Source organism: Sapajus apella, unplaced genomic scaffold, assembly GCF_009761245.1.
Source record: "Sapajus apella isolate SASKATOON/1434 unplaced genomic scaffold, GSC_monkey_1.0 scaffold58, whole genome shotgun sequence".
Taxonomy (NCBI): Eukaryota; Metazoa; Chordata; class Mammalia; order Primates; family Cebidae; genus Sapajus; species Sapajus apella.
In genome coordinates this window covers 3,417,816-3,432,632 of record NW_022436998.1, presented here as the reverse complement: position 1 = coordinate 3,432,632, position 14,817 = coordinate 3,417,816, and the positions used below count along the sequence as shown (strand labels likewise).

The following is a 14,817-nucleotide window of genomic DNA, read 5'->3' as shown; positions in this document are numbered from 1 at the left end:
TTGATACTCCAGGAACAAGCTACAGAAAGTTTCTCTACCCCGATCACTGCATAGCCGAAGGATACATAAAGCCAGAGAGAGGAATTTAAGCAAGGATAATGAAGAGTAATGGCTCTTCTACCACATTTGTAAGGAGAAAGCAAAATTGGCAGATGATGGTGATTTGTGAAATTATCTTTTGTAAATATCTACCCCATTACAGTGAATATATGCAGATAAGATTCTATTCTCTGGGTAGCAAATGAAGACAGGTTTTAGACAGTCCTCTGTAAGTAGCAAGTGAAGCTCTGTCTAGAATGAAGAAACCAAAGTCAATTCAAAGTAATCCTTTAGATGTTAAACCAGTAAAACATATTCTGAGGACTGAAGCCTCCTCCTAACATCCTTTAGAGAGTAACAGGGATATTATCTACTGCAACTACTTAACCTATCTAAGGATTGTCAAAAACTAATAGCCATGTTAAAGCAAATTTCTGAAAATCCTTACAGACCATAGTCAAGTTACTGAGACCTAGCTGAGGCCTAACATTTCTGTTTCTAACCCACCATACATACCACTTCAAGATTAATTTCCTAAATCAGCCAGGCACAGTGGTTCATGCCTGGAATCCCAGCACTTTCGGTGGCCAAGGCAGGTGGATCACTTCAGCTGAGGAATTCAAGACCAGTTTGGACAACATGGCAAAACCCTGTCTCTACAAAAAATACACAAAATTATCTGGGATGGTGGCATGTGCCTGTAGTCCTAGCTACTCAGGAGGCTGAAGTGGGAGGATCACCTGAGCCAGAGGACAAGGCTGCAGCCGTGAGTGTACCACTGCACTCCAGCGAGGGCTACAGAGTGAGATGCTGTCTCAAAAAAAATCCCCTAAACCAGCTGGGCACGGTGGCTCACATCTGTAATCCCAGCACTTTGGGAGGCTGAGATGGGCAGATCACCTGATTTCGGGAGTTTGAGACCAGCCTGACCAACATGGAGAAACCCTGTCTCTACCAAAAATACAAAAAATTAGCTTGGCATGGTGACGCATGCCTGTAATCCGAACTACTTTGGAGGCTGAGGCAGGAGAATCACTTGAACCTGGGAGGCGGAGTTTGCAGTGAGCCAAGATCACACCATTGCACTTCAGCCTGGGCAACAAGAGCAAAACTCCATCTCAAAAAAAAAAAAAAAAAAAAAAAAAAATCCCTAAATCACCCTCATCTTTACTGAAGAACTTTCAGTAATAATTATTAAGAGCTCTTAACCACATGTCTGACCTTGTACTGAAGAATTTAAAGGAATTTTCTCATGTATTCCTCCCAGGAATTCAAATAGGTAGGTTCTTTAATTCTCTCCCTGCCCCCACCGCCATCACCCCAGAGATGGGGAATATGACTAAAAGACATTCTGTAACCTGCCCAAATTGCCAAGCTTCTATCAATGGTAAGACTCAAACCTATGTTATCCTTGCAGAGATTCTCTAACATTAATCATCATTTAGAGAACTTGTTAAAAAGACAGCCAATTAGGCACCACTGCGAGGCACAAAGATTAAAATTTCCAGTGCAGTTAATCTGACTCATAGCAGGTTTAGGAACCACTACAAGTTAACTTTCCAATTCCTACAGAATGGGGTCTATTTCTTTCTTTCTTTCCTTTCTTTCTTTGCTTTCTTTCTTTCTTTTTTTGAGATAGGTTCTCACTCTGTCATCCACGCTGGAGTGCAGTGGCACAATCTTGGCTTACTGCAACCTCCACCTCCTGGGTTCAAGCAATTCTCCTGCCTCAACCTCCCAAGTAGCTGGGATTACAGGCATGTGCCACCACACCCAGCTTTTTTTTTTTTTTTTTTTTTTTTTCTATTTTTAGAAGAGACAGGGTTTCACCATGTTGATCATGCTGGTCTTGAACTCCTGAACTAGGGAGATCCACCCACATCAGCCTTCCAAAGTGCTGGGATTACAGGCATGAATCACTGCGCTCGGCCCAGAATGGGGTTTATTTCTTATGCCTAAACCCTCCCCACAAGCAGCTTCATCCTCTCCTAAAACAGGGCAAAATTCCCTAAACTGGCCTACAAATCTCTTTGCTTCATAGTCTGTCACTTACTGATATTTTTGTTTTTTTCTTGCCCCAAGATCTTCTTTTTGTTTCAGTTTCTTCTATTCATAATTTCCTTCACAAGGTGTTTGCACATGCTGTTCTTTGCCCTGGAATGTTCTTCCCTCTTCCCTTTATCTAGTTAATGCCTGTTCTTCTTCAGGTCTCGGTATAACACACTTCCTCAGAGAAACTTTCCATGACCTCCTGGTCTAAGCCAAATCCTAGTTATAATCTCTCATAATACTATGTACCACATTTGCAATTTGATAAATTTATTTATGTGATAATCCTTCCCACGATAAACTATAAACCCCACAAAAAAGGTAAAGACTGCCTGTTTTTGCTCATCATTGTATCTTCAATGCCTAGCTTAGTGCCTGTCACAAACATTCAATATTTGTTAAATGAATTAATTCTGCAAGGTTCTTAAACTATTCTCCCTATTTAACCAGTTGTCTTGGTCCATTTTATGCTGCTATAACAGAACACCTGAGAATAGGTAATTTATAAAGAAAAGAAATTTACTTGGTTCACAGTTCTGGAGGCTGGGAAGTCCAAGGCCAAGGGGCCAAAACCAGTGACAGCCTTCCTGCCACACAGCAGAAGGAATCACATGGTCAAAGTGAGAGACAGAGACCAAGAGAAGACCAAACTCACTTTTATAACAAACGCGCTCTCATGATAATGAACTCACTCCCTTGATAACTATATTAATCCATTTATGAGGGCAGAGTCCTCATGACCTCATCACCTCTTAAATATTCCACCTTTCAAGACTGCTGCATTAGAGCTTAAGTTTCTTTCTCTCTCTCTCTTTTTTTTTTTTTTTTTTTTAAGACAGAGTCTCATTCCATTGCCCAGGCTAGAGTGTAGTGGCATGATCTCAGCTCACTGCAACCTCTACCTCCTGGATTCAAGCGATTCTCCTGCCTCAGCCTCCAGAGTAGCTGGGATTACAGACACACACCACCATGCCCGGCTAATTTTTGTATTTTTAGTCGAGATGGGGTTTCACCATATTGGCCAGGCTGGTCTTGAACTCCTGATCTCAAGTGATCCATCTGCCTTGGCCTCCCAAAGTGCTGGGATTACAGGTGTGAGCAACCGCACCCCACCTTAGAATTTAAGTTTCTAACACATGAACACTGGGGGACATATTCAAACCATAGCACCAGCCCTTCATATTTTCCATTTACATACTAGAGATCTATAGCTCAAGTTATAAAGAATAACTTCTTTCTTTACATCCTTTCATCCTTACCCATATCCAAGATTCTTCTCTACCTCTTCACCTACATAATTACTCCTCTTGCTACAAAGTAGAGCCTAGACAGGTTTTACAAAGCTCTCTTTAACACACCAGTCCACAACAATTTCCCGTGGAACTTCTACATCACTGTATACTTCTATGCCATTTATCTGACACTTCCTCAAATGCTATCATGCCATGTTATCATTATACAACATTTCATTATTACACCATTTTATTTGCTTTTATTTTTCTAAATACAAACATTTTTAGGTATATAGAGTGTATGTCTCTGAAAGGTAGGTATAGGTCAGCTATAGGGCAGATATAGTAGCTCATGCCTATAATCCCAGTACTTTGAGAGGCCAAAGCAGACAGATCACTTGAGGCCAGGAGTTTGAGACCAGCCTGGCCAACATGGAGAAGCCTCATCACTATTAAAAATACAAAAATTAGCCAGACATAGTGGTACACACCTATGATCCCACCTACTCTGGTGTCTGAGGCATGACAATCACTTGAACCTGGGAGTTGGAGGTTGCAGTGCAGTGAGCCAAGATGGTACCACTGTAATCCAGCCTAGGCGGCAAGCAGAGCAAGACTCTATCTTTAAAAAAAAAAAAAAAGGTAGGTATAGTTTAATTTGCTACTAGCGTACCTATGCATATATTTTCTGGAAACACCTGCTGAAGGAATTAATGAAAAAAAAAAAAAACTTTTTGTAGCTTGGATTGAGGGCTCAGTCTGCAAGTTTATCACCAAATTTGGCAATTGACAGTTCTCCTTAGAGGGTCCTAAAAATATTATACCATTTATCTAGGGAATGCTCCAGGACACTTTTTGGTAGACAGTTCAAAACAAGTGTGATGGAAGAACATTAGAGTGATATATTATTCTAAATTTTCTGACATATTTAGAGAAGTTCATACTCAGGTACCTCTAAATCCATTATAGAATTATTAAAATATTCCATAACTCTTTAGAACTCTACATTTGTCCTAGTTACTTTAGGAATCTTTAAATATTTGCAGTAGGTTAATTTCTATTTCAAAATATATCTCTGAGGAAAAGAAATGTTTTTGGTTGTAGTCATGCTGTTTAGTTACTCTCTTGGCTGAATATCATTTATCATAGAATTTTTTTTTTTTTTTTTTTTTTTGAGACAGATTCTCGTTCTGTCGCCAGGCTGGAGTGAAGTGGTGCAATCTCAGTTCACTGCAACCTCACCTCCCAGGTTCAAGCAATTCTCCTGACTCAGCCTCCCGAGTATCAGCTGGGATTATAGGTACGCACCACTATCATAAACTTTTATACACTTTTAACCCGATATAAATGCAGGAGTGCATTTCAATGTGGTTTTGGTCAGAATAATCTCTAAATAATCAACACTTTTTTCCTTCAAAATCAGAGAATATAATTCCAATTATTCTGAGTCTTATCAGAAAATATAAGAGCCACAAAAAAAGTTGACAAACAATATTGAAATTCAGACTATATGTGTCACCCATTTCAAATGTTAGAATTTATTTATTTCCTGAGTTTTATCAATCACTATTTTTGCTGATACTAATAAAAAACAAGTTTGATAGTAAAGAATTATCAGTTATCTGTTTCTTTTTAGATACCCTCATGAACATTTTATACAAAGCTAATTGCTTTTTTTTTTCCCTTTTTTTCTTTTTTTTTTTTGTGACAGAGTCTTGCTCTGTCACCCAGACTGGAGTATATTGACTTGATCTTGACTCACTGCAACCTCTGCCTTCCAGGTTGAAGCAATTCTCTGCCTCAGTCTCCCAAGTGGCTGGAATTACAGGCGTCCACCACCACGCCCGGCTAATTTCTGTATTTTTAGTAGAGACAGTGTTTCACCATCTTGGTCAGGCTGAGTCTTGAACTCCTGACCTCATGATCCACCCACCTTGGTCTCCCAAAGTGCTGGGATTACAGGCGTGAGCCACTGTGCCCAGCCGCTAATAGTCTTTTAAAAGCTTTATTGAGATGTAATTTACGCAACATTAAAATTCATCCATTTTAAGTGTACAATGGGTTTTTTGAGTATATTTACAGAGTTTTGCCACTATTACCATAATCTAATTGTATCTTATTTGTGATATAATTAACAAAATTCTATAACCAAACCACTATCTAATTCTAGAACATTTTCATCCCCGCAATAAGGAACCTCATACTCAGTAGCAGTCACTCCCCATTTCTCCCCAACCCCTTCAGCCCTATGCATTCACTAATCTACTTTTTGTCTCTATGGATGTGCCTATTCTTGACATTTCATGCACATAGAATCATACAGTATGTGGACTTTGTGACTGGCTCCACTCACTTGGCATAATGTTTTCAAGGTTCTTTCATGTTATAGCATATATCATAACTTTATTCCTTTTCTCCTAATAATATTCTATTGTATGATATACCACATGTGGTTTATCAACTTATCAGTTGATGGATATTTGGGTTTCCACTTTTTGGCTATCAAGAAAAATGCTGTAGGCTGGGTACCATGGCTCACGCTTATAATTCTAGCACTTTGGGAGGCTTAGGTGGGAGGATGGCTGTGCTCACGAGTTCAAGACCAGCTTGGGCAACATGGCAAAACACCAACTCTACAAAAAAAATTTTTTAAACCCAGGCATGGTGGTGCACCCCTGTAGTCCTAGCTTCTTTGTGGGGGCTGAGGTAGGGGGATGGCTTGAACCCCTGAGGTCAAGGATACAGTGAGCCGGCGCCACTGCACTCCAGCCTAGATGACAAAGTGAGACCCTGTCTAAAAAAAAAAAAAAAAAAAAAGAATAATGCTGCATAAACATTCACAAACAAGATTTTGTGTAGACACTATTTTCATTTCTCTTGAAAATACCTAGAAGTGGAATTACTGGGTCATGTGCTAATCACGCTTTAGATGAGTAATAGGATTTTTTTCTACTTCAGAGGGTTTTTGACACAACCAGGAGGCTTTTTCATAAAAATGCAAACATAAAATCCATTTGTTGGTATAATACGGTCCATGTGCATATGTCTTTGCTATCAACAAAAGGTATCATATTTTCCAATTTCAGTTGAAATAGAAATTCTGACATTAGATAAGATCTTAGAATCTTGGAGTCTGTACTAATCTACTTCATTCACATGCTGGGATAAAATTCTGTTTTTAAGCAGGAAGTATATATCCAACTCCTATGGCTGACAATTGCTTAAGAGATAAATACATGATATGGTTAGACTGACACAACACCAGGAGCAAAAAATAATAATTTAAAATGTTAAGACACTGGGCTGGGTGCGGTGGCTCACATCTATGATCCCAGCCCTTTGGGAGGCCAAGGCAGCCGGGTCACCTGAGATCAGGAGTTCAAGATTAGCCTGTTCAGCCGGGCGCGGTGGCTCAAGCCTGCAATCCCAGCACTGTGGGAGGCCGAGGCGGGTGGATCACGAGGTCAAGACATCGAGACCATCCTGGTCAACATGGTGAAACCCCGTCTCTACTAAAAATACAAAAAATTAGCTGGGTATGGTGGCACGTGCCTGTAATCCCAGCGACTCAGGAGGCTGGGGCAGGAGAATTGCATGAACCCGGGAGGCGGAGGTTGCGGTGAGCCGAGATCACGCCATTGCACTCCAGCCTGGGTAACAAGGGGGAAACTCCGTCTCAAAAAAAAAAAAAAAAAGATTAGCCTGTTCAACATGGTGAAACCCTGTCTCTAGGAAAAATACAAGTTAGCCGGGCATGGTGGTACCAGCCTGTAATCCTAGCTAGCTACTTGGGAGACTGAGGCACGAGAACAGCTTGAACCCAGGAGGTGGAGATTGCAGTGAGCCGAAATCATGCCACTGCACTCCAGCCTGGACAACAAAGGGAGACTCTGTCTCAAAAAAATAAAATAGGCCTGGCACCGTGGCTCAAGCCTGTAATCTCAGCACTTTGGGAGGCCGAGATGGGCTGATCATCTGAGGTCAGCAGTTCTAGACCAGCCTGACCAACATATAGTAAAACCCCGTCGTCTCTACTAAAAAATACAAAAATTAGCTGGGCGTGGTACACACGCCTGTAGTCCCAGCTACTTGGGAAGCTGACGCAGGACGATCCCTTGAACCCGGAAGGCAAAGGCTGTAAAGAGCCATGATTGAGCCACTGCACTCCAGCCTGGGCAACAGAGCAAGACTCAATCTCTCAAACTAAATTAACAAAATAAAATAAAATATTACACATCAACCATGTGCGGTGACTCACACCTGTACTCCAAACACTTTGGGAGACCAATGTGGGCGGCTCGCTTGAGCCCAGGAGTTCAAGACCAGCCTGGGCAACATAGCGAAACCGTGTCTCTACGAAAGTATATATATATATAGACACCCTGATTTTTAGACACCCTGATTACTCATTTTCTTTCCCTAGAAGGATTGTCTGTGTGTGTTGGGGAGGGTGCTGTTTCTCAAAAGCACTTTCAAAAATTGTAGGCCAAATAAACTTCTGGTCACATTTTTGGGGGTTTGTTTTTTCCCAGTAATGAACACTCTAGTTCAAATATATTTTGCAAATTTTGAACAGATAATGAAAAGTTGATTGTAAAATTCTACATTTAAAAAAGACTTTAAAGACACATTTTCATTTTTTAAAAAAATCAAACCTCTTGCAGTAGAAATTAGACATAATCAAGGGAAAACTACCAGATGTCCTACCAATCACAGCCCTAGAGAAAACGCCACAGGTCGTCCAAAAAACGCATTCGTTTGCGTTAACAGCTCCTTCCTCCCGCCAAAGGTATCCCTCGAACTTCAGAAGCTGACCCTACGAGAGACTGATTTGATTTCTCCTTTTTGATTACTCCCACCCTGCCACTCCCAATCCACCTGCTTGAAGGTGTCAACGCGACTAGAAACGGTTAACAGTGACCAGCAGCAGAGAGAGAAACAAACATCCCTGACAACCCACAGCTGAGTAAGCAAGAGCCGTTTATTCACCAACGTGTTCCATTTGGAGACTGTCGGAGAGCCCTTGAAAGCCCAGGCACATTTGAGAAGGTTTCTGGCGAGGGAGGGAATCATCTTTTTTTCCCCCACTCGCCAGCCCCAAACACACAGTGGGAGACTCGGGTGGAAGCCGTCTGGTCCAGGCAGTCCCGACTTGCCCGCCCCCTCAAGAAAAACCTCACGCACCCAAGCAGCCGACCCCTTGAGGGGGTGGTGTAATTCCCCCAAAATGGGCTCTGCCGCAGGAGAGGCTGGCGCCAGCGCCGGGGGCTTCGGAAGGAGTTTCTGCCACCCCCACCTCCGCCACTGCCCGCCCCCACGCCACGGCCGGGGCTGAGGACCCTGATGAGAAATGGCCCTTCAGCCCCCTCCCCTCACCTGGCTCGGTCCCACCTGAGGGCAAGAGCGGAGGCGAAAAGAAACAGGCAGGGAAGGCTGACCTTGTTGCTACTGACAGTGGAGCGGCGCATCCTGCTGCTTCCTGGAAAGCCGCCCGAAAGACATTTTTTGTCCCAGGAGGAAGGAAACGGGAGGGCGCCGACCGGACGGCGGCCGTCGCGGAGGCGTTGGTCCGGCGGTCTGTGCAGCCTCTAGCGGGGACGGCCCGAGGACTACATCTCCCAGGCTGCTCTGGGCCGCCCTACGACGTGACCCCAGCGCGCACGGAGGCGGCGACTCTTACCTCACAAAGGTAGCTCCTCCGCCGGCAGTAGCTCGGCGCCCGCGGTCCAGGGACCGGAACCTCGGGCCGACGGGCAGGAACCCGGGCCGCGATCGCCGCCTCCCCGCCTCAGGCTCCTCCTCCTTGCTTTCCGCCGCCTACCCCGAACGCCCGCAGGCTCCGCACAGCCCTCGCTTGGCTAGCCGAGCTGCCCCGGGAAGCTGGGTGGCGGGTTCGCGACTGCCACGGGACTGAGGCCTACTCTGCCGCCTCTCAGTGCTATTGTCCCTGGGCCTGGCCCTGAGCAGGTCTACTGGGGAGGGCCGAGTGCGCCGGCTCCGCGGAAGATGCCGGATCAAGCCCTACAGCAGATGCTGGACAGGTACGGGCCGCTGTGTGGGGGTAGGGGAGCCGTCGACCCTCGCTCTCGCCCTGCCCGCGCCGGCCCTCGAGGCTCTTGGTGAGCAGAGCCCGGCGTGCCGAGAGGGGTTCCACAGCCAGGGGGCTGTGAAAGACGCAGAAAGTTTTCAGTCTAGACTTGGGGGCGGACAGAGCGAGCGGCCTGCGTCGTAGACTTTGGGTGAAACTTAACCAAGGAGTGGCGTCTGCTTTCTTTGGAACCCCGTTTTGACGTGAGAGGGACTTATGTTAACCCACAAGATTAGTTTCTTTTTCTTACCCTCTTCCCCTCCCCCCCACAACTTGTAAAGTGTTTGTCAGCGATGTCACTGGCAAGAAGAACCGAATTATTTTTCAGGGGAATGACCCCCTTATAATTTTAAGTCTCTAAGAACCAATGATAAGCATTCTTTTAGAAAGTCTGATTGGCTGATTTCATTCTCCCCCCTTTCCCCGTCCCCGCACCCCCTCATCCCGTCCCCACCTCCGAACTGTAAGGTCAGAGTATCCGCAAGGGAGCTTTAACGGTTAGTCCAGAGTAGAGTTTATGGAAAACAGCCAAATGAGTCCAACTCTGAACACTTAGCGTACTTGACGATCGTTGAGTTCATTGAAGACATTTTAGCTAGTACAGGAGTCAGTTGCCCACTCTTGGGGGGCCCCGGTCGGTGAAACTCTTTGTGAAGTCAGCCGCACCGCCCTCTGCTGTTGAAATTCTAGCCGTGGGTTCTACCCTGAGTTTTTGGAGACTCTAGATCCACATTTCCCCCAGCCAAGTCTTACTTCCTGGCATAGCAAGTTGTACAAGCTAATTCATGATGTTTGTGGTTGCTTACAACTCTCAATAGGCATCACTTGCCACCCATTTCAGCAGGTGGTACCAACTCTTTGTACTAAGTAAAATTCCAACTGTAAGGTGTTAAATGAAGGGCCTCCCTTAATTGTGTTTATGTCTAATTAAATGCTGTTTGGTTCTGCCACACCCAGAACACAAATGACCCAAATGTACATATCCTTCCAGGGTGACAGACGTTTTTTTGGAGCTTAGAATTTTGAGCCGTCTCAATTGATAGAAATTATGTCACTGATTTTTTTCAGTTGGGATAACTGGTGATTCATCCAGCCCTTGTTTCAGGTCAACATTCTGCCAATTGTATTGACTACCCTTTTTTATATGTATGTGTGTGGTTTACAAGCTCCTGGAAGGCAGAAACTTACTATTGTTTATCTCTAATCCCAGAATAGAGCCTGGTACTCAGTAAGTAATTAAGTATTTGTTGTGAACTAATGCACAAACTTATTTGTCAGTTTCCCCAGTTGTCTAGGGGTCTGATAATTTACCAGGTATTCCTTTAATTGTAAATTGGCAAATTGTGGCAAATTATGCATAGAGGAGACCACCTGCCACTGCCAATTCTAAACTGTTGAGACCCTGTTCTGATGCAGGGTATTTTGTAATTTTTTCCTCTGAGGACCTCCTGCTTTCATTTTTACATAGTGACTTTTTTTCGAGACAGGATCTCTGTAACCCAGGCTGGAATACAGTGGCAGTGACGTGGTCTCAGCTTATTGCAGCCCCCGGATCCTGGGCTCAGGTGATCCTCCCACCTCAGCCTCTCTAGTAGCCAGGGACTACAAGCACATGCCACCACGCCCAGCTAATTTTTTGTATTTTTATAGAGCCAGAGTTTTGCCATGTTGCCCATACTGGTCTCAAACTCCTGGGCTCAAGTGATCCTCACGCCTCAGCCTCAGAAAGTGCTGGGATGTCAGGCGTGAGCCACCGTGCCCGGCCTAGAAATGCTCTTATGTCCAGCAGCTAACCTAGCTTTTCATATGCTCTTTGGAGATTTCCCTAAAAGTAAGAAGCCAAAGAGTGAGGTCCGGCACAGTGGCTCACTCCTGTAACCCCAGCACTTTGGGAGACCAAGGCAGATCACTTGAGGTCAGGAATTCGAGACGAGCCTAGCCCACATGGTGAAACCCTGTCTCTACTAAAAAAAAAATACAAAAATTAAGCAGGCATAGTGACGTGTGCTTGTAGTTCCAACTCTTGGGAAGCTGAGGCATGAGAATTGCTTGAACCAGAGACACGGAGGTTGCAGTGAGCCAAGATCACACCACCGCCCTCCAGCCTGGACGACAAAGTGAAACTACATCTCAAAAAAATATATATATATATTAGTGAGGCATTTAAAACTTCTCAACAGAAATGTGAAGGTTTTGGCTGCCATTTACTGAAGCAGGTGACTATGACACTGGCTTACTCTCATTTTTGTTCTCCTTTTGACATACCTTAAGGTAGATTTTTAACATGACTGTCAAAGACCTTTATTGTCTGGATTAGTAGTTGGTAGCCTACTTCCGTGTTAGAATTACCTGGGCATTTCAAAATATGCATGGATGCTGGATCCTCTCTAAGACTAATAAGATCAAAAACTTCTGTAGGATAGATCCTGGACATCTGTAAAGCTTTTTAAATGTTTCGGATATGGCTGAAAATGACTGCCCTAAGTCCTAAGGCAGTGATATCTTTCATGGTAAGAGATAGTAGGGTACAGTGAGTGAAGCTTGGGCTTCAGAGATAGAAAGCATGAAATTTGAATTCTGCCACTTACTAGCTATGTGACTTTGAACTTAGATTCTGACGCTATGTATATCATTTATGAAATGGGAATATCCAACTTCACAGGGTTACAGTACACGAAAACGTAATCGCTATAAAACAACAAAACACTCTGTGTTAGCCCAATAGAAGGCACTTAAGACTAATGTAAACCAGTTTGGCCATTTTTCCCCCATCTACTTTATGTTTACAATTTGCTTCATCTGGGCTGGCCCTACTGCAAGTTGAACACAAAGATAGTCAACATGGTTCACTTGAAGGAGTATCGACAGGCCAAGAGACTAAGATATGTCAGCCTGTTAGGACCCAGAATTTTTTAAATTAATTTGGCTTCTCCCTAACGTGGTTTTTGGTGCCAATCTTTGAGGGACAGAATTTAGCTCAGATAATTGTTCATGTGTTTATTTATTTAATGCAGGTTTTTAACTTTGTAAAGACTAAGGAAATATGTGTAACATATTGTTCTGTTCATTTTAGGTTAAGTTATGTATTTTATTTAGACCAGGCACAGTGGCTCACGCCTGTAATCCCAGCACTTTGGGAGACTGAGATGAGAGGATTGCATGAGTCCAGGAGTTGGAGACCAGCCTGGGCAACATGGCGAGACTCAGTCTCTACAAAAAATTTAAAAATTAGGCCAGGTATGGTGGCACATGCCTGTGGTCCCAAATAGGAAGCTGAGGTGGAAGGATTCCTTGGGGGTCGTAGCTGCAGTGAGCCATGTTTGCATCGCTGGGTACTCCAGCCCAGGTAACATAGCAAGACCCTGTCTTTAAAAAAAAAAAAAGGTGTTATTTTACAATGAATCAATTATTAAACATTTATATTTATTGAATTTATTTAATAAATACTGAGTGTCTACATATGCCCAATACCATTCTAGGCCCTTGGTATATAGTGGCGAATTTAACATTTAAAAAAAGCCCTTATGGAGCTTTAATTCCAGTGGTGTTTGTGTTGCTTAAACTGTCAAAGACTCGTTTCAGTGGTAACAAGAATGGTATGTTCAATTTATACCACTTAATCTTTCAGGGTTTTTAAATTAGTGGCAACTTTTTTTTTTTTTTTTTTTTTTTTGAGACAAAGTCTCACCCTGTCACCTAGACTGGAATGCAGTGGTACAGTTTCTTGGCTCACTGCAACCTCTGCCTCCCAGGTTCAAGCAATTCTTCTCCCTCAGTCTCCCGAGTAGCTGGGACTATAGGCATACACCACACACACGGCTAATTTTAGAGACAGGGTTTCATCATGTTGGCCAGGCTATCTCGAACTCCTTACCTCAAGCAGTCCACCAGCCTCGGCCTCCCAAAGTACCTGGATTAAAGGCATGAGCCACTGAACTTGGCCAACTAGTGGCAACTTCTTAATAGCTGAAGTTGAATTTCCTTGTCTTTTGCAAATAACTCACTTTAGTTTAGCTATTATTTATATTGATAAATTTAATTACTATAGTATTTGTAGGTGGAAAGTATATATATGGATATACTTTTGATTGCCTTTTGTTTTTATAAACTGTTTAAGTGTTTTATATAAATTTATTATTTGAACCCTTTTTTTTTTTTTTTTTTTTCTTTTTTTTCTTTTTTTTTGAAACAGTTTTGCTCTTGTTGCCCAGGCTTGAGTGTAGCGGCTTGATCTCGGCTCACTGCAACCTCCGCGTCCCGGGTTCAAGCCATTTTCCTGCCTCAGCCTCCCAAGTAGCTGGGACTACAGGCATGTGCCACCACACCCGGCTAACTTTTTGTATTTTTTTTTCTTTGGCCGTAGACCTTTTTTTTTTTTTTTAACCTTTGGCCGTAGACCAACTTTTTGTATTTTTAGTAAAGACAGGTTTCTCCATGTTTGTCAGGCTGGAACTCCCAACCTCAGGTAATCTGCCTGCCTCGGCCTCCCAAAGTGCTGGGATTACAGATGTGAGCCACCATGCCCGGTCTTGAACCTTTTAAATTATTGTGGGTAAACAAGAATGCTGGAAAGGGGGGGTGATTTTTCTAGTGTCATGAATGTTTTAGAATCACAAATATCATTTCCCTGAAATTATAACCACTCATAAGCCCAAACCCTTTATATCAAGTTTTTTGAACCTTAGTTAGGTCTTCTATCTTTTTCATTGCCTCAGTTCTTTAGTAAGAAGTTGTATTACTTTCTCTTTCACCACCACCTTTCTTATTTTTCTCTAAAACTTCTCAAAGTTAGGATTGAATTTTCAGAGAACAATTCAAAGAATATAACAGACTGCAGGAATGGACCTCTGATTTGAAGCCTGGACTTACTGAGAAATGCTTCTGGAAACTACTTTTGCTTCCCCGTCTTAAAATAAACACGCATTAATTTGTTGAGGTTGTTTTGCATTACTTACTTGCATCTAGTGAATGGGCAAGGAATGTAGCCAGAATGTCCCCAGAATGGTCAGATGGGAGAAAGAGCAGAGAGAGTGGTCTATTCCTCTAACCCCCTCTTGCAATGGTAAAATAAATTAGAATTCTGCTTCTGTGAGAGTGTTATCCACAGATGTATACCCCTTTGGAAACCAAGGAAGCTGTATTCTGATAGGAGCATGCAGTGTAAACAATTTCACATTCTCTTTGTCAGTTGACCTCAATCACATCACCATTTTGACAATTATAAACCAATGCCCAGAATTAAAAACCATCATCAATTATATTTGCTTCCAGCTATATGTGTAAAAAATGAAAACATGCCGGGCGTGGTGGCTCAAGCCTGTAATCCCAGCACTTTGGGAGGCCGAGGCGGGTGTATCACGAGGTCAAGAGATCGAGACCATCCTGGTCAACACGGTGAAACCCCGTCTC

General features: G+C 43.3%; 2 protein-coding genes across 4 annotated transcripts in view; one reads left to right on the top strand and one right to left on the bottom strand.

Annotated features, from left to right (window-relative positions):
- Positions 1 to 8,945, bottom strand: part of CPEB3 (cytoplasmic polyadenylation element binding protein 3) — a 239,167-nt gene extending 230,222 nt beyond the window's left edge. For 2 of the 3 annotated variants that reach the window (XM_032245540.1, XM_032245542.1), the window contains exon 1: positions 8,759 to 8,945. The gene's annotated coding sequence lies outside the window, so the exon portion shown is untranslated. Of the gene's footprint in view, positions 1 to 8,696 lie in introns of all 3 variants that reach the window. The other variant, XM_032245541.1, reaches the window with a different exon arrangement.
- A 34-nt stretch (positions 8,946 to 8,979) lies between these two features.
- MARCHF5 (membrane associated ring-CH-type finger 5) overlaps positions 8,980 to 14,817 on the top strand; it is a 60,361-nt gene continuing 54,523 nt past the window's right edge. The window contains exon 1 of the mRNA XM_032245544.1: positions 8,980 to 9,361. Within this exon, the coding sequence (XP_032101435.1) occupies positions 9,327 to 9,361 (35 nt within the window). The 5' untranslated portion in view covers positions 8,980 to 9,326. The remainder of the gene's footprint in view (positions 9,362 to 14,817) is intronic.